Source organism: Halictus rubicundus, chromosome 15, assembly GCF_050948215.1.
Source record: "Halictus rubicundus isolate RS-2024b chromosome 15, iyHalRubi1_principal, whole genome shotgun sequence".
Lineage (NCBI taxonomy): Eukaryota > Metazoa > Arthropoda > Insecta > Hymenoptera > Halictidae > Halictus > Halictus rubicundus.
This window is the reverse complement of record NC_135163.1, coordinates 7,682,723-7,709,744: the sequence shown is the minus strand read 5'-3', so window position 1 is coordinate 7,709,744 and position 27,022 is coordinate 7,682,723. Positions and strand designations below refer to the sequence as shown.

Genomic DNA, 27,022 nt, shown 5'->3' with positions numbered 1-27,022 from the left:
TTTATTATTATCATTAAACCCTGCACAGGAAAAATGTCAGAATAGGAAAATATTGTTACTATTTTCCAATTGTTATTCAAGCAAGCTAGAAATATATTTGAGCTTAACACAGGAAAAATGTTGCCAGGAATTAGGAGTTATTTATACAATTTTCCCTAATTTGTTTATTCAATTGCATAATGTAGTTCAGGCACACACAGATTTGATAAAATTTTCAGTAGAATTTTCGCCGTCTCGCATTAAATTCTGTAGGGGTAACTGTCCCAGTGATCAGCCATCTTGAGCGTCGTTATTAGTTACACACTACGTTCTAAATTAGTTATACGAGGCCATGCTATACTCAGCCCGAGAAACATTAACAAAAGGCAGAATCTTCGAAAAGGAAAATAAAAAGATACTTCGCAATACTCACGCTTGAATATCGCCCCCTGTCGCTATTAATTCTGACGTTTTCAACAGAAGCGACGGGATAAATGAACAATAATGATAATAGAAATGTAGAGGAGAAAGGGTTGCTACGGAGAAGCAGTATATTTCACCGAGTTCTGTTTCCGGTTCTCCGGGGCACGGGGCGAAACTTCCGCTCGAGTAGCAAGGGATGAAAAAAGCAAGCAGGCTCGGCTCGCAATGGTACGGGGGTGGGTTTTTCGCGAAGTTGATCCGCGAATTCCCGGCGGCGAGCATCCCTCTCCACGAGCGGAAAAGTTTCGCCGGAAAGTATCCCGAAGATATCTTATCGCTCTGGGGCTAAATCAATTGCGTTGGTTTTTCTGGCCGTTGTTGTTCCGGGCGCTCGATGCCACTCGACTATAGACGATCTTCATCGATCTCTGGAGTCGTTCAATTATCACATGTAACGTGTCCGATCTTCCACGGAATTTTACTTTCGTACATTCTCGGGATCCTTGCTGTGACATGTATCGTGTAGGGCTACTATCGTTACTTTACACTCGAGGCAAGCTTCTTGGCCAGAGGGGTACAGCCCCAGTGGAGGGGATAAGCGAGAACTGACTAAGATCGTGTAGCTCCGTTCAGGTTAGATCAGGCCTGGGCAACCGGTGGCTCGCGAGCCACGTGCGAGACTTCTTTCTACTTCTGAGACCCCCCACCATGATCTTATGCAATTTGAGAGGAGGAGTGGGGGGCTAGGGATCTATATATGAGATCGTGCCCAGGTGAGATAAAAATGCCCCGTGGTGGGGGAACCTGTAGACAGGTAGTGGGGGTCGTGAGCGACGGAGGGGAAGAAGTTGGCCAGGCCTAACTTACAAGCCTACTTTACAAGGGATTAAGACTTCGCTATACCTATTTCACAATTCATATAGTTCACGATATTTTGAAGAAGATTTTTGTGTGTAGAAATTTTTCTCCCATCTAGTTTCCTTTATTATTAAATTGAAAGAAAAATAGTGTAGTAGCAAAGGAATAGAAGATCCAGCTAAAGAGCATGGAATAATTCATTGAAAATTTGTTAAAAATATAGTTCCAAGGTATGTAATTCGAGTGACGTTTTCGATTGATCCTATTTCAACCCGATTCTATTAGACACGGTTTTTGGTATCGCGATTGGATTTCGCGATCGATCGACTTTTTAGTGGGGTTCTTCTTTGTCGCAGCCGTTCGGCTGGCAGCTCGCCAGAAATTGTTCACGGGTGGTTAAGAGAAGCGTGTGTTTTTATTCCGGGTTTGTTTTTTGCTCAATGAATCCCATCACCGGCTCCGTTATGCATGGCGACGCCTTTAATCGAACGAGCTTAACGAACCGGTTGATTGATTTCAGAACAAGATGGAGGAGCACAGATCGCGGAAGATCCAGAAGCTCGTCGAGGGTTTGCTGCCGAAGACCATGGACCCGAAGGATAGGGCCTCGGAGACCGATTTGCTGTTGCAATTCTGCTTGTCCCTCAGCAAGGTACGCCTACCTCATCAGGATTATCCACAATCTGAAATTTTGACGACTCTACAAGCACTGTATAGCAATTTTAATTGAACTGGGAGAAGGCAGTTTCATTATTTCATCAATGAACACAGTGGCTGTTCAATTTAAACCTTGTTTGTGAACTTAAACAAATTGGAATGGGGTGTCCAATAATATTCTAAAAACTTTCCAAAAAGTTTCCATAAAGTATTCACTAATTTTCTACAGATCTTTTCTGATAGCGTTAGCGAATTTTTCTCCGGTAACTGTTAAATAATTTAAGAAAAATATTTTTGTAAATCCCAGTTACACGGAAACCGGTAACAAAATACCTAAAAACAACGTGTCCGTTGGCCAGCTCCCCTTGAATTTATTTTTTCAAATCCACCCCATCTGGTATCTGTATCCCCGTTGTCAAGGGTTGACTGACACAGTCATCCCTCTCACGTTACACAGCCATTCAATAACGTTTCCGCTTCCTTGTGACAGATCTACCCGAAGCACAAGGACCTTTACAACTGGGTGGACGTCGATCAGAGGGTGTACGTCCCTTTCAACATGTCCTATCTCCAGGAGAGCTTCGGTTATGTGAGTAGACGTTAATGCGAGCCACGATTATCGTCCTTGGGGGAGGGCAGCCGGAGCGTCGAACGTGTTACCGTATCGATCCTTCTTTAAGACCCTCATCAACAACCCTCATTCTACGCTAAACACATTCCACACAAAGATCAGATATAGTTCACATTTTTGCTACTGTGTCAACAGTTCAATTTGCTACTCCCTTAATAGTTAGACTAGTTACTTCCTCGATAGGAAAATTTATTGTTCTCTCAGTTCGTAAATTTGGCACTTTCTCAATATTTAAATTTGCTACTCCCTCAATATTTAAATTTGCTACTCCGTCAATATTTAAATTTACTACTCCCTAAATATTTAAATTTGCTACCCCCTCAATATTTGAATTTGCTACTCCCTCAATATTTAAATTTGCTACTCCCTCAATATTTAAATTTGCTACCCCCTCAACATTTAAATTTGCTACTCCCTCAATATTTAAATTTGCTACTCCCTCAATATTTAAATTTGCTACCCCCTCAACATTTAAATTTGCTACTCCCTCAATATTTGAGTTTGCTACTCCCTCAATATTTAAATTTACTACTCCCTCAATATTTAAAATTTGCTACCCCCTCAATAGGAAAATTTATTATTCTCTCAATTTGTAAATTTAGCACTTTCTCAATATTTAAATTTGCTACTCCCTCAATATTTAAATTTGCTACTCCCTCAATATTTGAATTTGCTACTCCTTCAATATTTAAATTTGCTACCCCCTCAATATTTAAATTTACTACTCCCTAAATATTTAAATTTGCTACCCCCTCAATATTTAAACTTACTACTCCGTAAATATTAAAATTTGCTACCCCCTCAACATTTAAATTTGCTACTCCCTCAATATTTGAGTTTGCTACTCCCTCAATATTTAAATTTGCTACTCCCTCAATATTCAAATTTGCTACTCCCTCAATATTCAAATTTGCTACTCCCTCAATATTCAAATTTGCTACTCCCTCAAAAATTAAAAGAAAAAAGATCAAAAATTAGAAAAATTGCAATCTTTTGCTCCGCTTGACATAAATTATTTTTATTTTCTGGAATTTTCGCGGCTGCGACCGAAAGTGTTAATCTTTTTGTGAGAATTTTGATCAGTTCTTTTGCGGGTCTCTCCAAGACCCGGAAGAGACTTAGTTTGTCAAGTCGAACGAACGACGATGAAAATGATTTGTTTGGTTCCTGGGTTAGATAAGGTGGGGGACGCTGCTGAACGCCACTCTAGGCGCTGCCACTGCCGATCTCTACAATCACAGCCGCAACCGTGATCGATCCGCTTATGGCTACGAGGACCAGCTGGTCTACGTCTACGTAACAGCACCCCGTTACTTCCGCAGCCTTGGCAAACTGCTGAATCGCTTCTCGAGAAGGTAAGCGCGACTTTACGCCGAGGTAAATTGCCCTCCACCGGAGTCCATCAGAGTACCTGGACGATCTAAGCCCCCCCCACTCCGGAATGCTTCTTCCCTGGTCGTAGGGTCCTGGTCAAAGTCCTTGCCCCCTTTGAGAAACGCGAGCACCTTCACCGATGGGTTTCCAAACGGGACAAGCAGAGACGGGTATCGCTTGAAAGCCTCGGATCGATTACCTCGACGACAGTTATGACACTATTAACACTCTCGGCTACCTCGGAACATCACCACTTCTCTGGCTCTCTGCGTCCTTGAGGGCTCTTCTTCTCGCCCCGGGGAATGATAGCCTCCGAAGAGAGCACGCTGCTACCTCGATTGATTCCACTCCTTTGCCTCTGCGTTTGGTAGCTTGGAATTTTGTCGCGAACAAAATCGACAAGATTTTCTCTTTTGCTTTTCATTTATGGACGTATTGTTTCATTCTTCATTAATTCTTTAATTCTTCACGGGTGGTCCACGATGATGAGAAATATGTGCTTCTTCAGATTGTCACTTTACGACATTTTCTTTGAGCTGTATATTCAGACTATTATTTAATATCTTCATTTAATATTTTAGTTTGATATTTTTACTAAGACGGAAGTGCTACTAACATTTTATTTATGACAAACGTCAGCATGATATTTCGTTTCATATTTTCGGAAAATCGACTACACAACACTCACAATCTTTAGTCTCGAATATACAATTCCATTGATTGCAAGAAAGGAAGGAAAATTGAAGATTGTGATTGTCTCGCGTATATAATTCTAATAATTGTAGAAAATGAGGAGAAATTGAAGATTGTGATTGTCTCGCGTATACAATTCTAATAATTGTAGAAAACAAGGAAAAATTGAAGATTGTGATTCTCTCGCGTATATAATTCGAATAATTGCAGAAACTGAAGAAAAATAACAACAAAATAACAGGAAAAGCGTCGACAGCAATAAATCCATAAAAATCGAAAATCTACTAAAAACCCAACGCCGAAAGCAACAGCACAAAAATCGACAGTGTAACGACTAAGCATGACAATCGAAATAGTGCGAGGCACGTCGACCGGGTGGCGTTTATTTGTTCGGAACCGTGGATTCCGTAAATCGCGTTCTCGAGGTAACGGGGCAGGTGCAATGGTAATATCACCGGGACAAGGTGGAGTAAAATATTCCCACGAAACGGTCGAGAGAGCGGAATAGGGAGGTAGTTTTTGGCGGTGGGTTTCCTTGTTGCGGGTCGCCGTGGCGAAACGACGTGGCATAAATTTCCGAAAGGCCTTCCATCTTTGCGGTTCTCGATAAGAACGAATGCGAGTCGTAGAACGCCGCCCGACAAGCCAGAAAATAATTCACGAACCCGGGTTATCCGCGTATCTCCGGACGGATTTCGATTCTTCTTGGTTCTTCCGCGACATTAAGTCCGATATCCACGGGATATTAAGGAACCTAACCCCCCTCCCCCCTGTCGAGCGTTAATCGAATACCATCGGTCGGCTTTAACAGCTGACTACGCTAATCGAACGCGAACCCCACTATACAGTGTGTCTAATTCCCGAGAAACTCGCCCGGATACGTTTTCCAAGCGTGAGAACACAGGCAATAATTTACATTGCAATTTTAATTAGTATCTCCTAGGATTGAAACTTGGATTTTCGGAATTTCCTCGCCAAAATCTACGGGATAACGTTTCAAAAAGTTGAAAATTTCTGGTTTCCCGAAGCGAAGTTTAACCCGTTTTTCTTTATGGAAGCGTGTTTTCTGTTTTCCCTAACGCTCTCGAAGCTTCTACCGTCAAGGTGAAAAGATTTCCAGAAGATTTGATGCCTGATCCATTTTTAATATCAACGGGAAGAGTTATGCTCGCGACTCTCGCGAGGACTAAATCCTTCTCGCTAATACGATCATCATAATTTCCCGTTATTGCGCGGTCATCGTTAAACGGGACAATGTGGATCAACATTTATTTTTCGAAGACGTTCATAAGTCAAATGTTTTTTTATTCGTTTTTCAAAGCGGAAAAATGTGAACTTTGTTACTTGATCAAATTATTGGCGATGCTTCCTGTTAGACGAGATTTTTGTTATTATCGTCGAGCTATTTTCTTCATAAATATATACAGGGTGTCCCAAAAACACTGTTTAACTGGTGTAATACATTGGAAGCAATGAAGTTATAATCATTCATGCTGTGTATACATGTTTCTGGGACACTCTGTATATATATATATATAATTATAATTACACTTACGGTCTCTGTTAACCAATCGAGATTAGATCATTCCAAACATTTTGCAATTTTGAACGAAGGAAAGACAACATAAATACATTTTTTTTTGTTCTGTTTTTTCGGAAATTGAAAATGACAGGAATTATAAAATGATCAAATATCGGAACGATTTCAACAAATTAGAAGCATCAATTAACAGCCCGTCTAACAATATCCATGAATTTCCCTTCTGTTCGCCGAGTTTCATGTTCCATCTATTTATGACGACCATAAACGCATAAACTCGGCAATCAGCTTGTTATCGCGAAGCTTAATTATAACTTTGAAACCTCGTAAACAACTCTGCGGGCGCGCGAGAATCGCCGGTACTCTATTATCCGACGTTTTGTTTAACTTTCTGTTTGTTTAACCTCCTCCGTGCGCGTTGTACACCGTCCTCGAGAGAGAGAGAGAGAGAGAGAGAGAGAGAGAGAGAGAGAGTGTGCAGCATCAAAACTATTTTTCGCAACGAGGCGCCGCCATTAAACAGAATTATCATTACTGTCATTGTTGCAACAGCCGGGCAGCCGTTTACCGGTCTCGAACGACCGTCCCAGTATTAAAACTAACGACCGCTATAGTAACCGTCGTTGTATCGACAATTTTTACGACCGACACTATTCTCCGGGATACAACCCTAACATATACCCGAGGCTCGAATACTTTTTCAACGCTCGAGATTCATGCATGGAAGCCCCGTTCATAACTGCTTTTATTGGGAGACGTTATGCGCCGCGAGATTAGGGCTGTGTCGCTTGAAAACGGGAAAAATACATTATTGTTATAGTTGCAAACTTTATGCTTTTAGAGACGTGTAATGGAAACACATGCTAAGAGCTGCACGAGCGAGCTCCGATTATTGAGATTGTTGTTTTTGAGGATTATTAGACTTTTAAAGAATTTAGAAATAATTATATTTTTATTAACACATATTTGACCAGATAGTTTCCCGAATTGTGAATTTGCTTCAGGAGATTCGAGGACCCTCACCGGGTTTGTCCCGCGGTGGTGGGGATAACTCCGCGACATTTATCTTGTAGGTCTTGGCGACATGTACGGAGGAATCACTGTATTCAATTTTTCTCTCGGAGCTGCGCATCGCGGCAACCTAATTGGTTGTCGGTAGTCTCGGAGGAACGTGTCTCCGAATCTCGACTCCGAATTTACGAGTAAATCCGGACAATACGTTGTCCCGTTTCACCGCGATCTGATTTCCAGCGGATTCGCGTTCATTCGTCGACGACTGAAATATTCATTCGGCACGGTCTCCGGGATTCCAGGCCGCGTTCCCCGCTCGCGAATCTTTCACGAGCCCGTGTGCCCGAAACCGTGATATTTTTATAGTGAACGGCGAGCAGACGTCGGCCGAGCCACCCGGTGAATCTTTTAATCGTACCGGGGATCTGATATTTTTATCGCGGGCCAAACTTTTGCGGGCCGGTTCGCTTAACAAATTCAACGGAGTCTCGAATCTTGGTCGCTTCCGGAACTCTGTCGGGATTTTTATATCCGTTTTTAATTACACGGACTTGATTTGAAAGTGATCTAAGTCGATTTAACACTAGAACTACCAGGCAGTAGTAAATGCAACTGGCATACATTACCTTGTAATGACAACAAAATTGCATTTCTTTAGATTTCGTAACAGTTTTGTTTAAATATCTACTTGGATAGAAAAGTTTGTTAAAAAATTTTCTCGTGAAAATGTATTTATAATTTCATTATTTCTAAAAGAGAAACTTAGGAGCAAATTGATTTTGACTCATCCGGTAGTTCTTGGGTTAAAAAAAATAAGATTTCATATAAGTTGTATATTTGTATTATTTTTTGTGAACAAAAACTGGAATCGTGAAAAGATTTTTGTAGAATCTACCGTCCACAAAATTGTAACAATTCTCTCGTCATTATATTTGCCGAAATATAATATTTTATATTTTCTCTTGACTGGTCACAGGAATAAATTGTTATAATTATTATTCGGAGTGATTCATAGTAAGTACATATGGTCTCTGGATTATGATAGCAGTGGTATGAAGATGGTATTTTAAGGTGAAAAATTTTCCGATAAAAAGAGGAACTTTGAATTAATCGAAGCATGCAGATGAACGCAAAGCACGATTTAAATCGTCTTCCCCGGGTTAATAGGTTAATATAGGTGAATAATCCAGGTTAGTGCGTTTTAATGGTTCGGAGGTCGTCCCAGCAGAATATTGCGGAAGACCTGTGACCTACGATCCGCTTCATAAATAATGTAATAGAGCCGCATTAAAATTGAGTTTAGCGTTCGCAAAAATAAAGTGAATTTCGTGCACCTCGCCGCGATTGTAATTACACCGACGATTTCTCCGCATTAATCACTTCTCAAAATCACTTTCGGGAGAACCCAGAAACTTTCGGGAAAACTTCGTCCATTTTACGTAACTTTCGATCGGCTGGAATTGGTACATTCGTACAAACAATTTCCTATTACAAGGTAAAAATTAAACGCAAAGAATTTTTCACTTTATTATCTAGTAATATTAATTTACAGATACTTTTCTAGTAATACTAATTTACAGATACCGCCGAATAAAACAAATTGTTTCTTTTTGTTCAATTAAACCTTGACGCCAGGGGACCGGTCCCCCCATATCAGCATATTTCTTTCTCTAAATAATTTAAATGCAGTGACCAAAGAATTAGTGGGTTGAGCACTCTTGGCACACGACGCACGTGTATTTTAATTAAAAGAAGGAAACAATAGTGGAAAGTTCGGCGAGCCATCCGAGCCGCAGGAAAGTTTGTTCGCATTTTTCAGCCAAATGAATTATGAGACCCGAGCAACAGCAAGCAGCAGCACTTCGCCAAATTCCAGACTCGCGACAGGCTCGAAACTTCCCACCGGAACGTTCACGTTCACTCGAAATAGCGAAATAAGCTTTCCCGGGAAATTGTCGTTGCCGCCCTCGAGAACAATTCTTGTTGCGTCTCGTTTCTAGCCTCGATAAAAAAAAGTTACCCGACTGTTGTTGCTACCGCGAGAAGTTCGTTGCGGACGACTTCTGCGACTTCCTCGCGAGGATTCGCGACGGTAATAATTGCTTTCTCCCCCCCCCCCCTCCCCTGGCACAGATAGGTAAACGATTCACGTTTTTGCGACGGTTAACGTGATAAGAGTGATAACGGTAATCGGCTGACGAGGACTTCTGGACACACTTTAGATACGCTTGTTGGCGTCCTGTTTCTTCAACAACGGTGTAAATGCGAAATTTTTGCACTGAAGGTCGTTCAACATCAGCGTTGGCAGGGAGATCCCTGTTTCGAGTGGATTCGAGTACACGTGTACGCTCATTATTTTACAAGTAATATATCTGTATTTACCTTCAGCAAGTCGGCAAAGTGATGACTTAAACTACCCCTAATATCGCGTGTACTATATCGTAGAATATTTTAAACAATTTGAAAATGACCGATTTTGTGCAGAACATGTGTAACTTGATACCCTGCAGGTAGGTGACAAACTGCACGAAATCCGGGAATAAACACATTTGAACGTCTGTATCTTATAAACAATTTAGCAACGATCAAAATGGTGACTTAAATACTTCCTGATATCGTATACACTGCGTCACAGTGAATCGAAATTATTTTAAAACTAACAATTTCATACAGAAACGTGTACAGCTTGTTTTCCAAAATCGATCAAAATCGTTCGATTCGAAGGTCTGCATTTTATGGAAATCGTTCGAAGTCGGCGAAGTGATGACTTAAACTACCCCTAATATCGCGTGTACTATATCGTAGAATATTTTAAACAATTTGAAAATGACCGATTTTGTGCAGAACATGTGTAACTTGATACCCTGCAGGTGGGTGACAAACATCACGAAATCCGGGAAGAAACGCATTTGAACGTCTGTATCTTATAAACAATTTCGCGGCGATCAAAACGATGACTTAAACCCTCCCTAATATCATATGCACAGTATTATAGCGTATTTCTCACTATTTTAAAGTGCACGATTTCGGACGAAACACGTGCGGCTTGTTTCCCTAAAAACGGATAGGAATCGTACGATTGAAAGCTGCTTGGGGATCATTCGAAATCAGCGAAGCGCGATGACTTAAACTACCCCTAATTTTGTACGCGTATAGCATATTTCGACCTGTTGTCTACTATTACACTAAACTCTACAACTGTACGACTCTCTACTCTAAACTCTACTGTTACCTTCTATTTATCCAAAAAGTGAGATCACACATCCTTTCTATCGGTTTTAGAAAATTCTTGAAATGATTCCAGCAATTTTATAGAGACGGCCCACCTCGGGACATGACGGAGGCCGACCTCGCCGAGTTTACCATAGCGAGAGGAGGAGTATTTGCCGGAGGATCTCGGCGCGAAAGGGTATTCCTGGATCGCGCTGGCTGCGCAGGATCGCGAGCGGTAGTCGCGCCACAATAACCAGGAATTATCGATTCCGGGGACCGGCACAGTTAGCCTTAATATTGACAGAATAGTCTCGATAGACGAGCAAACACGTCCTCCGGATTCCGAAAGCCGTTCTCTCTCCTCGGTGCCGGTTCCGCGTTCCATTATCGTCCGTGGACAGACAGCGTGGAGAAACTGGAAAGGGGGAAACGGCCGGGATGAATGCCGGAGCCTGAAACCGCGATAATTACCGGCGAGAAGGTGTATACCTCTGCGTGTAACGAGCACGAGACGGTTCGCGCGTCCTGCGCCCGCCAATCTGCGCCAGACCATGCGTCGCGTCCCTAATGCCACGGACTTGTTGTTCCGTTCTCGGTACAAGGAGCCCGTTCCCCGGTAATCTCGGCCTCGTGCAGGACACCGTGTCCTTGTTCCATCGATAATCCTTGGCCAGTGGCCACCTGGGAAAATTGCACCGTCCAGCAAGGATAAATCCACCCGGTCAACCCCCGAACCCCTGCGAACGATCTACGCTTCCCTCGGCGTCCATAAGTATTCGCACACCTTGTACATTACATGTACGAACGCGCAATTATTTCCCTCGGCTCGTAAATATTACGAATCGAACTTACTCTGTTCCGGGGGAGACATCTCACGGTGGTCACAAAGCTGTGTAAATAGCGAACGCCACTTAAATAACCTTGAATCACCTTGAAACAGGCTACACGCTTACCTAAATAAAAACATACGTTCCGTGTACAGAGAGAGAGGTCACCTTGAAATCTCAATATCACGTCCTCCCAGAGGAGATTTGTCACCACCGTGAGATTATTCCCCCTCCAGAACAGAGTAAATTTTATTTGAAGTGTTGTTTACGAGTCGTGTACCTTGGGAAAGAATTGAAACTTCAAAGGGGACAACCCTGTGTAACTCAATTGGGAATCGTAGCAGAGTAGAAATTTCTTCTTCAGGGTTTTACAACGAAGAAATCGTCGTGTTACCTGGATTCCCCAAAAATGTGTACGTACGAATCATTGCGTTATCGAGTAATTTTGGGGATGATAATTCGGCGAACGCGGAAACTCGGTGACGCGGTGACGTCGTTTGGCGTCGTCGGTTTTGACGGGGAGCCTCTGGCAGGAATTTCCGCGGCGAAAGGGGTAATGGACGAATTAGGGGGCGATTTACGATGCGCGGGGGCGGTCGGAGACATTAAAATTGATGGCGGCGCGCTACGTTTATTAACCGCGAGCCGCCGCGATACACGTATCACGCGCGCGTAGGGAGTTCCGCGTGAATGTTAGAGAAGATGATGGCGGTTCCGTTGCTAACGATCCTCTGTGACATGCAAAGCACGGTTTAATTTCCATCGGGCTGCGCGCGCGATCCTGGCCGTGAAACCGAGCCGAAGCTGAGCCGCGCGGAGTGCTGCGTTTCGCGATTATGGGTGCGCGACGTGTCGCTGATTTAAACATCGTGCGCGTTAATAACGGATTGCTCGTATCGTCGGGGCTCGTCAGAAATTAGTTCTGCCGCTCGCCTATTGGAGACGCGACGCTGGTTGATATATGGCGAGGAAATTATTTATACGAGGGATTTTATTACCGTAGCATGTCTTGATTAGGACAAATTGTCGACCCGGTAGAAAGTAGTTCTACATTTTCTGCACAAAATCGTTCATCTTCAAATTGCTTAAAATATACTACAATACAGTGCACGCGATGTTAGGGGTAGTTTAAGTCATCACTTCGCCGACTTGGAATGATCTTTGTGAAATACAGACTTTTCGAAATTCGTTTTGCATTTTTACGATAACTGGCAGTGCGTGTTCCACGTTAACATTATGCGACATATGTTTACGAAATAGTAGAGACCTGTGAATTAATATTTTTTCATTTCGACGACGTATAAATACGTCAGCCTAGGAGAACGTGTGCGCATTATGCAAATTCGTCGTCGTTGTCGCGGAGAGAAGTCGATCGGTGTATTCGCGAGACGTTTCGCGCTGGAAACACGCAATCTGTCCCACGATGCACTGCATTCAACCGAGCACTATGCGAGGCCGAAGTTGCTCGAATGCAATCAGCACGTTTCGGTAATCGACGCTCGAGAAGTTAGTTCTCGAACAGTGTCACCGGTAAAAAGCTCTCGACGCTTAGCTATCACTGTCGCGACGCTAAACCGGGGAGCAATCCCCGTTTTGACCTAACTCGGTGAGCAAGTAGGCTAGGTGCCCCGAATAGAAAAAAAAAAAAATTGAAAACGGAACACTCCCCAAAAGGAGACAAAAATAAATTCAAGACAGTCTCCGAATCGTATGTTTTACAATCTTGCGAATCCAGTACGAACAAATTTAAAAAGAACCCTCCATTTATTTACTAAAAATATTATCTAAAAAATAATGATAATACTGGCACTTAACACTAAACCTACCACGGTCAAATGACCCGTTTTACATTTTACAGTTCTTGAAATTATAAAAATTCATTTACGGAAAATAGTGGAACAAATTTCCTTGTTTAAGCATTTATTATATGGAAAGTTACGGGTTGCCATTTTTAAGAGGCAATATTTACTAAATTAATTAAAAAGTTGAATCGTCCAATCGTCCAGGTGTGAAACGTGAACGAAAAATCCGGGACGCTTTTTGCATCTCCGTTAGAACCGCGTTGTTGTTCGGCAAATTGGGGGGGGGGGGGATAAATATTCGAGCGGGACGGATCGCCGGCTAATGAATGAATATTAATGAAACGAAACACGGCCTTCTGACCGGACGAATTTAATTGCGGCCCGGCCGCCATTCGTCTTCGTTAGCCGGTGCCGGAATTATTGCTATCAAACGCGATTCTTTGCTGATATCTGGTTACCTTCTCGCACCCTGTCCCCATTGTCCCGGTTAATTAATTTAAGACCGAAGCAATTTAAACACGCGAAATATCCGACGCGGTTTAACGAGACCGCCCCTCGCCATTGGATCCGGCAATATTATTAAATTACGTCTTGGGCTTAACTTTTCACCTGAGGAAACCAGAAATTTTTAACCTTTTTTAATGTAATTCTGTCGATTATTGTGGAAAAATTCTGAAAATCCAAATTTCAACCCTAGGAGATCGCTAGTTCAAAAGTTATAACAGTCGAACATCTTTACAGACGCATAATCTTTGAATTGGTGATCTCCTAAGACTATAACCTGGATTTCCAGCATTTCCTCACAAAAATTGACAAGGTTACGTTTAAAAGAGTTAAAAATTTCCGGTTTCCTGAGACGAAGTTTAACCATATCTCGAGACCTTTTTTTTATACACGATTATCTTTAACAGCTTCGTATATCGAATAGGATACGCACAGAAAACTGTGTCAAAATAAAAGTGGAGCGGTAGATAAAAGTCGTCTCTGTCAGTGGAGAAGGACGTTATCAGAAAATTTGCAAAGAAAAATAAATGACTTTTTAGAACATCCATGAATTATTTCGAAATTGTCAGAGAATGATATTTTATCAAACCCGGGGCATCGCAAAATCGAGGACCCGGGATTAATCGCGGCGATTGTGTGCGCGACAAACAGTGATTATTATTATTATGTACAGAGTTCGCCCGACGGAAAAAAGAAATGGCGCCGACCGAGCGGCAGAATTTCGAGTTTATCGAATCGCTGGAAATTGGGCAGACGCCGCCCGGGATGTGCTTGTTTGCCCGATAATAGAGGCAAATCTAGCGATCAAAACAACAATTAATTCGCGCACGGCTCACTCATTCAGGCTATAGTACATGCTAGTCGAGTTATCGTAATTTCTCGTTTGCCGAATTAAAATTCGCGCGGCTCGTTTGTTCGCGGACGCGCTTCGCTGTCTCCGTTCGAACTGATTGGGGACAGAGTTTACTTTGCCCCCAATTTCACGGGGGGAATCCCTCGGCCTGGGCTACTGAAACTGCTATTATAGTCGCCATTATGGCTCCGGAACTATGCTCCAAAGACGATCCGGCGCGCCATTGTGTTATTTCGTGGACGAGGATCTAGGAATTTTGAGCACCTCTTTGTGTTCGAACTGGTCCCCAGAATTTGAAGAATGTTTTTTTAACGGATTGTTTCATGAATGTTGCTGCAGTTTGACGGAGTTGAAAATGCACTATCAGGAGGTACGGGGAAAATTAGGGGAGGTTTAATTCATCGCTTTTCTCATTTCCCATTTGTTTACAAGATATACAGGAATTTTGTAACGTCTGTTCTCTGTTTTACTGATACGAGTCTCTCTAATAAATTTTTCTCTTGAAAACTATGTTTTTAGTGACTAGTGTGACTAGTGTTGTAGAGTATGTGATAAATAATGCTGTCTACCAGAATGTGGCTACGCTACCAAATGTGGATTTATAATTTACAAACAGGAATATCTCATACAGAAATGATAAGAATTCGGATTTCACACTTATAGCAAAAATGGGTAAGTGAAACACGAAATAGTAGAACCGTTGGAATAATTTAACACCACTAGAAATTGTTCTGGCAATATTTCAAGGAAATTACAAAAAATATTACAAAATATTTGTTACATGACAAAATTTGTATTCAATAGATTACTAAACATTTAAATATTATATGTGGAAATCGAATCAGTTTCGTATGAACAAAATGAGAATATTCTAAGACGGAGGAAAAATTTCGTTTTAGAATGAAAGTAGCGCCGAGTGCAAAGGGTTAAAAGGACAGTTCCATCATCTTCAATCGATGAGAATGATCAAGAAGGGGACCACCTTAAAACCGTTTGTCTCTTACATTAGAGGCCCTAGAAAATGTTTATTTTGCACACAAATTCCCATCCTAAAATTGAAAATTGTCCTGCAAGGATTCTCGACCGCTTTTAGAAAATGCGTTTTCTCTTCTGATTTAATTACCCCAGAAGCAGTAAATCAGCGAATCGCCATCGAGGCTCCGTTTAAAAAGCGTCGTTTCGAGGTTTCCATAAAAGAGTCTCGCACTTCCGGTCGGAGGCGGTGTGTCGCCGGGAGGAATCGATACCGCTAATTCGTTATGCTTTCGGGGGCAGCTGTTCATTATTACAGGCTCGGGGCTATTATCCTTTCGGTGAAATATCGCTTTTATTACTACACCGGATATATCTAATGGAGATAATACCGACGACCCGAAAACCCGAGTAGGTTTCCCCACCGGAACGTGGTGAGATATCTGCATATACGTACGCACACGTGCACACACACACCTATTCGTTTCGCCGAGCTGACGTTACTTTTCGCTGTCGGCCCGAGGCGGTTCCCACACCTAATTTCGCCCGTCGTTTGCCGAAAGGATCATTCACAACGGACTGTTGCTGTTGTACGCGACCGACACGCTGCACGACATCGTGAACGTGACCGCCAGCAAGAATTGGGAACTGTCCTGCTTCAAGCTGACCAAGGAGGTGTTCAGCGAAGTGGTGGGAGCGCTGTACGTTCAACAGTACAGTCCTCAGCATCTCGAGACCTTGGCGAACAGGGTGAGCATCCGCGGGAAACGCCTGTTGCCCGGATCTTTATGCAAATTTCAATTTTCGCTCGTCGGAAATTCGCAAAACGCCGTTGGCTAACGAGTTGTGCTGCGTACTCTCGACGCCTTCTGCTCTCTAAGCTCAATTTTACACACATTGAATACTGGTACTGTATTGGTAAAACTAATTTTTGTTAATTATTTCTCCGCGAGACATTTGTCGACGTATTCGTGGCAATTTTCCGAGTGAAACGAGTCCCCACACGACGTACCTCGGAGCACGTTTACTCCTTTCAATCCACGATACGGTGGAACCTCGATTATCCGAACTGGTCAATAAAAAGTGGATACAAATATAATAATTGTCCAGTTAGATATAGTTATCCAGCTACAGTGTTAGATTTCTACCGATTTGTGTGTTAAACAATTTTAGACTGAACTGTTTACGTCGGTTCGGATAACGGAGGTTCTATTAAACCGTGGATTAAACAAACAAACGTGAATCGAAGTGTGCCGTGTTTGGACTCGTTTTAATCGGGGCAATGTCGCGAATGCGTTAGCAGTAAAATTGAGAACGTTTGATTGGTTGGAAAATATTTTTGAGTCGGGGTCAATGTTCTCTTGGTCGTGGAAGTGATTATTATGAATGTATGAGGATCGCCCCGGTCTATTTGCGGATCGTAATGGTAATGGTGGATCGATCGGTGCTAATCGAATCGAATCGGTCCTGAGAACAGGTGGGAGGACTGTTCGAGCGTGTAAAGGAAACTGTCGCCGAGAGGATCCTGGTGAAGTCCTGGTTAGACGAGGAGACGAGGACGCAAGCGTTGCTGAAACTGAACTCGTTGAGGGGTAGATTTCACGTGTGGCCTGGTTTCTACAACGAGAGCCTGCTGGCCCGCGAAATGGCCGAGGTGAGGACATACGACGGTGTTTAGAATCATAGGAAATGGAGGACTCCGTCTCGACTATCTGGCTAGCAATTAACCCTGATGCATTTAACAGCCGAACCCGTTCGTTTACTTGTGCTGGAGTTGAGTATCGCGTTGGAACCAAAATTCGTAGCGTTTTCAAATTAAAATTCAAAGGTAAAATTGTGATATTTGTTCGTAGGTTTGTTCAATAACGTTCATAAGTTAGCCGAAAAATGTTATCTTTAAGTTTTAATTCAAGCATACTTGATTCAAACAATTCAGAAATGATGATGATGGAATCCTCGTTTTCCCAAGGACACCCAGCAGGTCTTTGTCAAATTTCAAGGAATTATGTGATTTTTGATAAGCGTGAATTTTGAAGTAAAATTTACACAGATGTTTATCAGGGCTGTTTGTCGTTTTGGACAGGTGAAGATCGATCCAGACGATTTTTTCCGCAGCGTGCTAATGCGATTCCGACAGGTGCGCACGGTGGACGACAAAGTTCTCAGGAGGAACGTGACAGAGAAGTAAGAGACGACGATTGATGATGATGATTTCTCACCTTCCTGAGGATATTCTGTAACGTTGTAATCATGACATTCTCTGTTACAGACGCCGTTATCCTTACAGCGTGAACGCCTACTACGAGTCCTCCACAAACACAATCGGTAACGTACCTTCTTAACATGATTTGTCTCGAAACTTGTTGACGAAACGAGACCCAAATTTAAATAGTCCCATCTCAAACTAAAAGTCTGATAATTTTTGTTTATTGTAATACAAATATTTTTGTCGCGTTTCAGGCATCCCATTGGCGATGATGACGGCCTGGTCATGGTCTTGGGACGGAGGTCCTGCGTACGCGGCTCACGCAACACTAGGATCGGTAATCGGTCACGAGATCCTGCACGCTTTCGATCTACACCGGCGCAGATTACCTCTCGATCCTGATCTGAGCATCGATCAGTGGCTGTGGATCACGCCGGAGTCGTGGAAGAGGCTGGAAGCAAGAATAGAATGCGTTGCGAGATTGTATGCCAGGAGTTTTTGGAAGAAGGTTCAATTTTATGGGAATGACGTCGCTGTACAGGTGAAAATAATTTTTTACAACAATCATCTAACCATTCTAAACTCACTAATTACCAGAAGTGACTGGGTATGTGTTCCTTCAGAAAAATGTACAGACTGATTTTATTTCTAAAGTAAAGAATCTTTGCAATTTCAATAAATGAAGGCCCCACTGGGATGAGGGGCCTAAAATAATTGCAAATGAAATTTAGTATTTCTCAGAAAATTCATTTTTGAGTTCATCGAAGAGAATTTCTAATAGTAGAGTGTAGAGCTTAGAAAATTGTAATTTGCGATACAATGCTAAATTGACAGTGTGTGAAACAATGCTTGATCAATGCAAAAATTGGTTTCCAGTTCGATTGGAACGTGACGAGGAACGAGAACGTGGCGGACATCGGAGCCTTGCAGATTTCTTTTAAAACTTGGCATACTTTGACGAACGGGAAGGACCGAAGTCTTCCCGGGTTGGAGGGGCTTCGTCCGAGCCAGCTTTTCTTCATAAGCGCCGCCCAGGTGAACCAATCGAATTCATGGATTTTTCACGATCTTCATCTCGAATCGACATTGCTGACGAGCACGTTGTTTCAGACTTACTGTTCTAATATGACTGCCGAGGCCTACATTCTATCCGTTGAACTCGATTACCACACACCTCAGCCTGAAAGGTGAGCTTACGATGAAACAAGCTTGAGTTAAACTTTACCTCAGAAAACCAGACATTTTTAACTATTTTTTATTTAATCCTGTAGATTTTAGCGAGAAAATTACCGAAAACCTAAGTGCCAATTCTAGGAGCTCGTGCTGCCATCTAGCGGCTCCGCTTCGAAGCGTCGCGCGACGGTCACTATATACCAACATGGCGGCGCCCATACCGGCCAGAAACGCTGGATATCTTTACACACCCATAACTTTTGAACTAGTGATCTCCTAGGATTGAGACTTGGGTTTCCGAAATTTTCTCGCCAAAATCTACAGGATTGCATATGAAAGAGTTAAACATTTCTGGTTTCCTCAGGTAAAGTTGAGCCAACAATTTTATTAATCAAATAGAAATCCATGTTCTTTCACCCCTCGTGTCAATACTCGAACGTTGTGGAACATTTTGGGTATTGACGTAGGAATTGATAAGAGAAACGAGGTTCTTATTATGAAATTGATGATGTGCAGAGTCAACGGTATAATGATGAACTCCCAAGCGTTCGCGGACGCGTTTCGCTGCCCGATCGGAACCAAGATGAACCCCCCGAACAAGTGCACCACCTGGTGATGATCAGGCGCGGACGATCGTTCGCCGGTTTAAAAGTCAGAAGACCTCATTCACGAAAAAAAAAAAACCACAGTTTGTCGACTATTGGGACTCGGCTCGGAACTTGCGGTTGGCGAATTCACAGTTGGAGACCCGATCGACCATAGGGTCCCATTATTTTTGCAGCGTTTGTCGAGCGATCCTGCGCTGGAGGGAATCGGTTCAAGTACGTACACTCCGAAACACGCTTTGATACTCCTCAGTGGCGGATTTCAAATTTTTGTTCCACAACTTGTGAAGTTATAGAAATATTTTCTTGAGAAATTTAAATAAAATCCGCTGGCTGTCAGTCTCGTTTAGGGCTCGGTACTTAAAGTGTTAAACAACTAGAATTCATTCCTGAAACAATAGCTCCAGGCTCCCTAAAGTTGCTGATTTCATTTACTGATTAGTATCTCGCCCTAATCCAAGTTTTCGTTTTATCGGGTGTTTTACGTCTCACCTGATAAACTTTTTCTTTTGCTTTTACGAACGAAGTTTTACAGTTTAATCGATTGAAGAAGTTTAAAGGGGCTTCATGAAACAGGAACTTCTTCTTTCATTTTTCTAAAAGACCGTTTACAGTTTAATTTATTTAAGAAGTTCGAAGTCGTTGTATAAAAGAAGAGAGCTGCTCCTTTCATTTTTGTGATAGAAACAGGAGAAAAATTCTAAAGTTACTGAATTTGTAAATCCGCCACAGTTCCTAATCCAAAATAAAAATGTAATTAACATTGTAACGTTTGTTCCAGAAGCTCTACGCCGACGATCGAAGCGAGACGTACAAGATCGCGCGAGGACGACCAACGATCGAGTCCTCGATCCCTTCGATCGCGGAAAGGATCGATCGCTGGGATTGACTTTTGGTGTTCCGGGAGTTTCAAGGACGACCGCGTGGGAAATCGACCAAAATTCGTTTGGTCGACGCAAGACTCGTTTCAAAAGAAAAAAAAAACGCGCCATTAACGTTAATATCTCTCCCCTACGACGCTTTAGAGGACCTTAGGATTTATTCTAGTGAAAGCAATAAAAATTATACGGGACATCAGACTCGATCGAGAGAAAGGGAGAGAGCGAGAGAGAGAGAGAGTGAAAGGGAGAGGGAGAGTGCGTGTATGCGTGAGAGAGAAAGTGAGAGTGAATGATACAAAGCAAAAGTTAAAAAGACAAAAAAAAAAGCAGAAATATATTTGAAGATGACGTACACACGAGTAAACACACACGTACACACCGCAGGATAAGCAAATTACAAAGCGCTTCGATTGTTCAGTTTGCGGACAGTGTGTCGGTAGATGTCCTTGAAGACACTTGGCAACGAGTCACTCTTACCTCATGCATGATCGTTCTGTTGGTAACTACGACGTGGTTTTGTTGACGCTGAACATTGTTGGTAATATTCGCAGTACCGTTTGTGTAACAGAAGCAAGACGACACCAATTGTAAGTTAATATTATTAACGCTTTGACTGCCACACCAAAATAGAGAAAACAATATTTATTGGCAAGCGTGGCAGTTAATGACGAGCATGGCTAAACTCTCTAACTTTTCTTTGAAAATCCAAGTTTAATCACGAGTATTGGTTATTAATCGAATATGTGGAAACTAGTGAATATTAGAAAATATTCTCAATGTTCTGAACGTGTAAGAAAATATGACCACAAAAATTCGGCGTCGATAAAATTACATTAATGGAACAAACTCGTCAATGAAAATATAATGAGGTAGGGGTGGCCCGCAGTAAATTAGGGGACCGTCTCAACGTTTTCATGGACTACCAAGAGGGTGGGTGCCGCTTTGATTAGGATCGGGGGAGGAGATATAATTTCCGGCATAGTTCGAGCGACGAGCATCGAATTAATTAATTATTCGCGAAGCCTCGAACGAGTTGCGGGGGCTAAAAAAAGCAGAGAGGGTGAGAGAGAAAGAGAGAAGGGGTTGGATGAATTTATAGGGTGGATTAGATAGAGGGAAATTTAGGGAACGTAAACTGCAAAGATTTACGAAGCGAATCTATTTAGTTTCTCGCGCACCGATTGTCTTCGCTCTTCTTAGTCTGTATACTCTGTAAATAACAACGTTTCCCCGTCTATTTTCAGTTTAGTTTTTAGTTGAACCCCTGAAGGCCATCGTTTTAAATGTTAGCCTGCGATTTCACTAACCGGGGAGCCTCGAATTTTGGCTGGTTCACAGACACACGTGTACACAGAGAGACGTAACACATACACACAGCCACGCGCACACAGAGACACGGTACGCAACACAGAATAAAAACTGCGCCAGCGGTGACGGATTATAGAGACCAGGCTGATTTAGCGCGCGCTTTGATTCACACCTGTAATTTTTCGCTCGGTTCTCCTCTGTACGGGTACGAGACTCTTCGATTTTCAAATGCTTCGCTTTTATTCGTGACACCGTTTCGCTCGGTTCTCGCTGGAAACGATACGGGATTCTTGTTCTACACCGATCGCGACGAACGGCTCACCTGTGCTCACCTTTCTCCAAGAGGTCCATTTTTTCGGAGACGACTTATGCTCCTTTTGGTGGAAATGAAATATTCTTTCGGTAAGAATATATTTGGTTCTACATACAAATAGTTACACGTGTTTCAAGAAAAGGAAAAATTGCATCCTGTGCAAAAGGCTTCTACTAAATCAGAAAATTCGAATCAGATTAAGTTCGGGATTGTCTAAATTAGTGTTGTTGATTTTTCTGGCGTGTTGTGGTGTTTCTAAATAAATCAATTTATTCAATTCACTTTACAAAAGCATTCTAACGTACTCCATAGTTTATGATTAAGAACACTTCTGTAATTATTTTGCCAAAAATTGACCGGAGTTCCGAACAATACGACCTCGAAATGGAAAGTCCTTTTTATTATCACGATATTTGTCCTCTCTAAATACATACTTTTTGCTTCAGAAATGTTTATAGAATATTTTAGCCTACATTTCACCTCGCAATTAGATAATTCACTGTTTATATTTAGCGACTGGCAATTGTGAGATATGCATTTCAATTAGGTGCATTTCTTGCCACGCGTTTCTTGCTCACTTTTTCGGTACTATTCAATGATCCACTTGTTTATTGGTAGACTAATAAGTAGTTAGTAAAATTGGTTCTGTCGCAACAAGGATCCGCAGTTTCTATACCGTATCACACAGAGCGGGCTGTTCGTCGCAAAATAATTCGTATCTCCCACGATCGTCGAGCGTTTTTCCGCGAACCGCAGACGTTTCATCGTCGTGAGCCGACGGCTAGCGAAGGTTGTTACAATTTTAGTGCGTTTACGCAAAGGATTGCGATCTGTGATATTCTTAAGCAGTACTTAAGCGAGTCGAGGGATCGTTGCCGACGGGTGTTCTCGACGTTCGTGTCCAAGAAACGGGATAAACGTGGATTTCGTTGAATATCTCTGTTCTTCGGTCTGGAGACGCGACGTTGTTGAACGCAGCTCGGTCCTTCGTTCTCTCGTCGAATCGAAAGCATAAAGTCACGTTATTTAAACACCGTTGTAAATGTAAATGGCTGACAACTCATATGGCAAATAAATATGGTTTATATACAAACCCTTTGACCCAAATTTTATTATTCGCCTTCAGCAGCTCTCAGGCAAGAGAAGAAGACTGCACACTGTACACACGTTTAACAAATGTAATTTATTTGGTGAGAAATAAAGAATATTAGTTACAGCAGTTATGCGTTCTTTTTCTGCACCCCGAACATGAATATCCTATATCATTTCGTGCCACCTCTTTTGCTATCATGTTCTCCTAGTAGAAGTCCCGAAAAATTAACACAATTCCGAAAAATCGAACTTTGTATTAGGAGAACATGATATCGAAGGAGGTGGCACGAAATTCAGTAGTATAAGTCAACGACAAGCCGGACGCTCGAAAAATTTCGAAATTTCAGTAGTACAAGTCAACGACAAGTCAGACGGCCGAAAATTTTCTGAAATTTTTCGGAAAATTTCAACTTTTGTATTAGGAGAACATGATATCAAAGGAGGTATCCGATTTTCAGTAGTACAAGTCAACGTCAGGCCAGACGCTCGAAAATTCTCGGAAATGTCAGTAGTACAAGTCAACGTCAAGTCAGACGACCGAAATTTTCGAAATTAAGTAGTACAAGTCAACGACAAGCCAGACGGTCGAGATTTTCACGAAATTTTCGGAAAATTTGGACTTTTGTATTAGGAGAACATGATGTCGAAGGAGGTATCCGAATTTCAGTAGTACAAGTCAACGTCAGGCCAGACGCTCGAAAATTCTCAGAAATGACAGTAGTACAAGTCAACGACAAGCCAGACGGTCGAAAATTTTCTGGAATTTTTCGGAAAATTTGCACTTTTGTATTAGGAGAACATGATATCAAAGGAGGTATCCGATTTTCAGTAGTACAAGTCAACGTCAAGTCAGGCGGCCAAAATTCTCGGAAATGTCAGTAGTACAAGTCAACGACAAGCCAGACGGTCGAGATTTTCACGAAATTTTCGGAAATTTGCACTTTTGTATTAGGAGAACATGATATCAAAGGAGGTATCCGATTTTCAGTAGTACAAGTCAACGTCAAGTCAGACGGCCAAAATTCTCGGAAATGTCAGTAGTACAAGTCAACGACAAGCCAGACGGTCGAGATTTTCACGAAATTTTCGGAAATTTGCACTTTTGTATTAGGAGAACATGATATCAAAGGAGGTATCCGATTTTCAGTAGTACAAGTCAACGTCAGGCCAGACGCTCGAAAATTCTCGGAAATGACAGTAGTACAAGTCAACGACAAGCCAGACGGTCGAAAATTTTCTGGAATTTTTCGGAAAATTTGCACTTTTGTATTAGGAGAACATGATATCAAAGGAGGTATCCGATTTTCAGTAGTACAAGTCAACGTCAAGTCAGACGGCCAAAATTCTCGGAAATGTCAGTAGTACAAGTCAACGACAAGCCAGACGGTCGAGATTTTCACGAAATTTTCGGAAATTTGCACTTTTGTATTAGGAGAACATGATATCAAAGGAGGTATGTTATATATCATAACATGATATCAAAGGAATTTCAGTAGTACAAGTCAACGTCAGGCCAGACGCTCGAAAATTTTCGAAATTTCAGTAGTACAAGTCAACGACAAGTCAGGCGGTCGAATCTTTAGGAAATTTAAAAAAATTTTGCTTTCGAATTGGAAAAATACCGAAATTTAGTAGTATTACTCAACGACAAGTGGGATGTGCGGGAAAGGTTGGGCATTCAATAATTATATACGCAGATACGTCTTTTCATTACATTTTCTTTATTTATTCATTCTCAATACTTACATAAAATGATTTTGTTAAAATACAATATAAATCTATACATACAATATGGTTTGCGCATCGGTAATCGTGGTATCGCATAGGGTGTGACGTCCAGTAATTTAGGTGAGCGTTATCCGAGAGGATACAATTACAATTACAATTACAATTTACAATTTTTTAAGGCTTCTAGAAACGTTCGCAATTTGGAATGCTGAATTTATCTACGAAGTAGAAAGTGGAAACAAAAGCGAAATAATATCTGTTACGAACCAGGGCTGCGAACAAACGCGAGAGGCCGGCGAGAGGTTATTACCCCAGGAATATGGTTTCAATTTGCTAGTTAGATACGCGGACGAACGCAATTCGAAACGGAGGAGCCGCTTAGATTGTTGACGTCGAGGACGAACCTGATGCGTAATTAGGGGAGCCGCTAAGATAGTTAGTAGTCCTCGTAACTTATACATATTTTAATTGGTACAATCCGAGCGGTGAAATTGTACCGTGTGGGAACGTTCAACTATTAAATTAGGATATTGAACAATAATTAAGGGTCTATAGATTGCGCGATTCACGAAACAAGACAAATATATTCTCAATTGAAAGTTGCGTTACGTGTTGTTGTTGGTGTCGCGAATGGATTTAAAGTAAACAATGAAAAAACCTAGAATGCACGGAACTAACGGAATCTATAAGGTTAAAATTTGATTCGAAAGACTTTAAACCCGATCTCACTAGAATTGACTCTTATGCGTGTAACGCGACGTGACTCTAGTCGTGACTGCACGATTACTGTCCTAGAGAATGAAAATAAGTGGGTTTGTATACCCTGAAAATGGAAGGGGTTCTCTATTTAAAATTTGACGTCACGTAGGGTCACAGTCACAGTTTTTGTCATTTCTAATTAAAACCAGGCCTCAATTAGATTTTCGTTAAAAGTGTTTAATAGAAGGCTACCTAGGCTATTTCTTATCAGAAACTTAATTGACGGATTCCAGAAAGGGAGTAGTGTCCTAGCGACTTTTATATGAAGAAAATCATACGATATTTTTCCGTAAATAAAGGGGGGCCTATTGTGGGACGCTTTTCTTTGTCAGGAAAGAGATTAGAAAATTAATTTTCGTTACGTGGAGAGAAAAATACAAAATCATTTACTACATAGGAATACAGATATTGATAGAAATACAAATACAGTAGATTCAATAACACAATTGAATGGACGGGCGACGGTGGACCACATGTTGAAGTATCTTGTAAACTACCACAGTGAGGACACAACTGCTTACCTGGTCCTTATCGTGTTAAATATGTACAATCTTCGAAACCGAAGTAGACTCTGTAAATACGGAAGTGCATTTTATTAATCTAGTTAAAAATATATCCTATTTCAATTGAATTTATTTAAATTTAAAAAACAAAGGGAAGTGTTTATTTGCTCAAACAATTCTATTTATTAACAAAATTTTGTTTATGAAGAGATGCTTATTAAAAAACATTCTTTGTTAAAAATTTAATTTATTTTAAAAAATTGACTTACAAAGTTGATTTAAAAAATTTTATTTCTTAAAAGTATAATATACAGGGTAAGTCGCCTAACGTTTGCAAATATTTTTGTTGTTTCTAAAGATACGTAAAATATGGTAAGGACAAAGTTCAATGGTACAATGGGGCTGAACGATGCCATAAAAAATTTTGTTTTTATGTCATTTTTTTTAGAGATATCACGGTCACCTTGACTATTTTAAATGAAACCACCCTTTTTTAAACACCTACAATGATAGCCCCTTTCATTAGGAATTCAGTGACTATATTATTTCAAGGTTATTCAAGTTCAAGGATAGAAAAAAACGTATAAAACTAATATATGGAAGCAGAATACCTGTATTTTATAAACGTTCGAAATGATGGCCGTCTACATAGCGCCTCTGATAATGCTATGATGATACGCTGACGCATATCTTCAACTGTTGTTGCAGCATCCATGTACACGGTCTGGTCTCTTTTAGCAGACCCCATATTCTTGCCTTCATCTTCTTCTTTAAGAATTATATTTGTTACCATACTGTTTATAATAAAAAGTTCGATATCATGCCGAAGAACTATTTTTCATTATCACAGCCATTAGCTCGATGTGATCGTCGATTTTAAATTTTTTTTAATTTTTAAAAATATTCTAAATCGAGAATCACACCGATTGCCCGGGTCTCACCACGTGGAGGTTGCTGTGAGGGAGACCCGCCCACCCACTTAGTATTTCTTTATCGTCCCACCCGACGGAAAGTTAACAATATTACAAAATATAAAAAAAATCCACAATTTTGTATATACTCTTCCTAATACACATTTGACAGTGCTCTACTTTCGATCACTGTACAAACGAATACC

At 41.4% G+C, this 27,022-nt stretch overlaps 3 protein-coding genes across 7 annotated transcripts in view; 2 read left to right on the top strand and 1 right to left on the bottom strand.

Moving 5' to 3' along the window:
- Positions 1 to 22,916, top strand: part of LOC143361456 (neprilysin-1) — a 142,825-nt gene extending 119,909 nt beyond the window's left edge. For 3 of the 5 annotated variants that reach the window (XM_076800863.1, XM_076800858.1, XM_076800860.1), the window contains 12 exons: positions 1,781 to 1,912; positions 2,408 to 2,506; positions 3,725 to 3,903; positions 15,901 to 16,087; positions 16,815 to 16,991; positions 17,421 to 17,521; positions 17,607 to 17,662; positions 17,798 to 18,084; positions 18,420 to 18,578; positions 18,654 to 18,730; positions 19,233 to 19,537; positions 20,103 to 22,916. In XM_076800863.1, coding sequence (XP_076656978.1) covers positions 1,781 to 1,912; positions 2,408 to 2,506; positions 3,725 to 3,903; positions 15,901 to 16,087; positions 16,815 to 16,991; positions 17,421 to 17,521; positions 17,607 to 17,662; positions 17,798 to 18,084; positions 18,420 to 18,578; positions 18,654 to 18,730; positions 19,233 to 19,332 — 1,554 coding nt within the window. In that variant the 3' untranslated portion in view covers positions 19,333 to 19,537; positions 20,103 to 22,916. The remainder of the gene's footprint in view (positions 1 to 1,780; positions 1,913 to 2,407; positions 2,507 to 3,724; positions 3,904 to 15,900; positions 16,088 to 16,814; positions 16,992 to 17,420; positions 17,522 to 17,606; positions 17,663 to 17,797; positions 18,085 to 18,419; positions 18,579 to 18,653; positions 18,731 to 19,232; positions 19,538 to 20,102) is intronic. The other 2 variants (XM_076800862.1, XM_076800861.1) reach the window with 2 other exon arrangements.
- Positions 1 to 27,022, top strand: part of Stl (ADAMTS metallopeptidase stall) — a 313,677-nt gene that overhangs the window by 205,812 nt on the left and 80,843 nt on the right. The window lies entirely within an intron of this gene.
- Positions 1 to 27,022, bottom strand: part of LOC143361460 (dnaJ protein homolog 1) — a 253,582-nt gene that overhangs the window by 200,256 nt on the left and 26,304 nt on the right. The gene's annotated exons all lie outside the window — the stretch shown is intronic.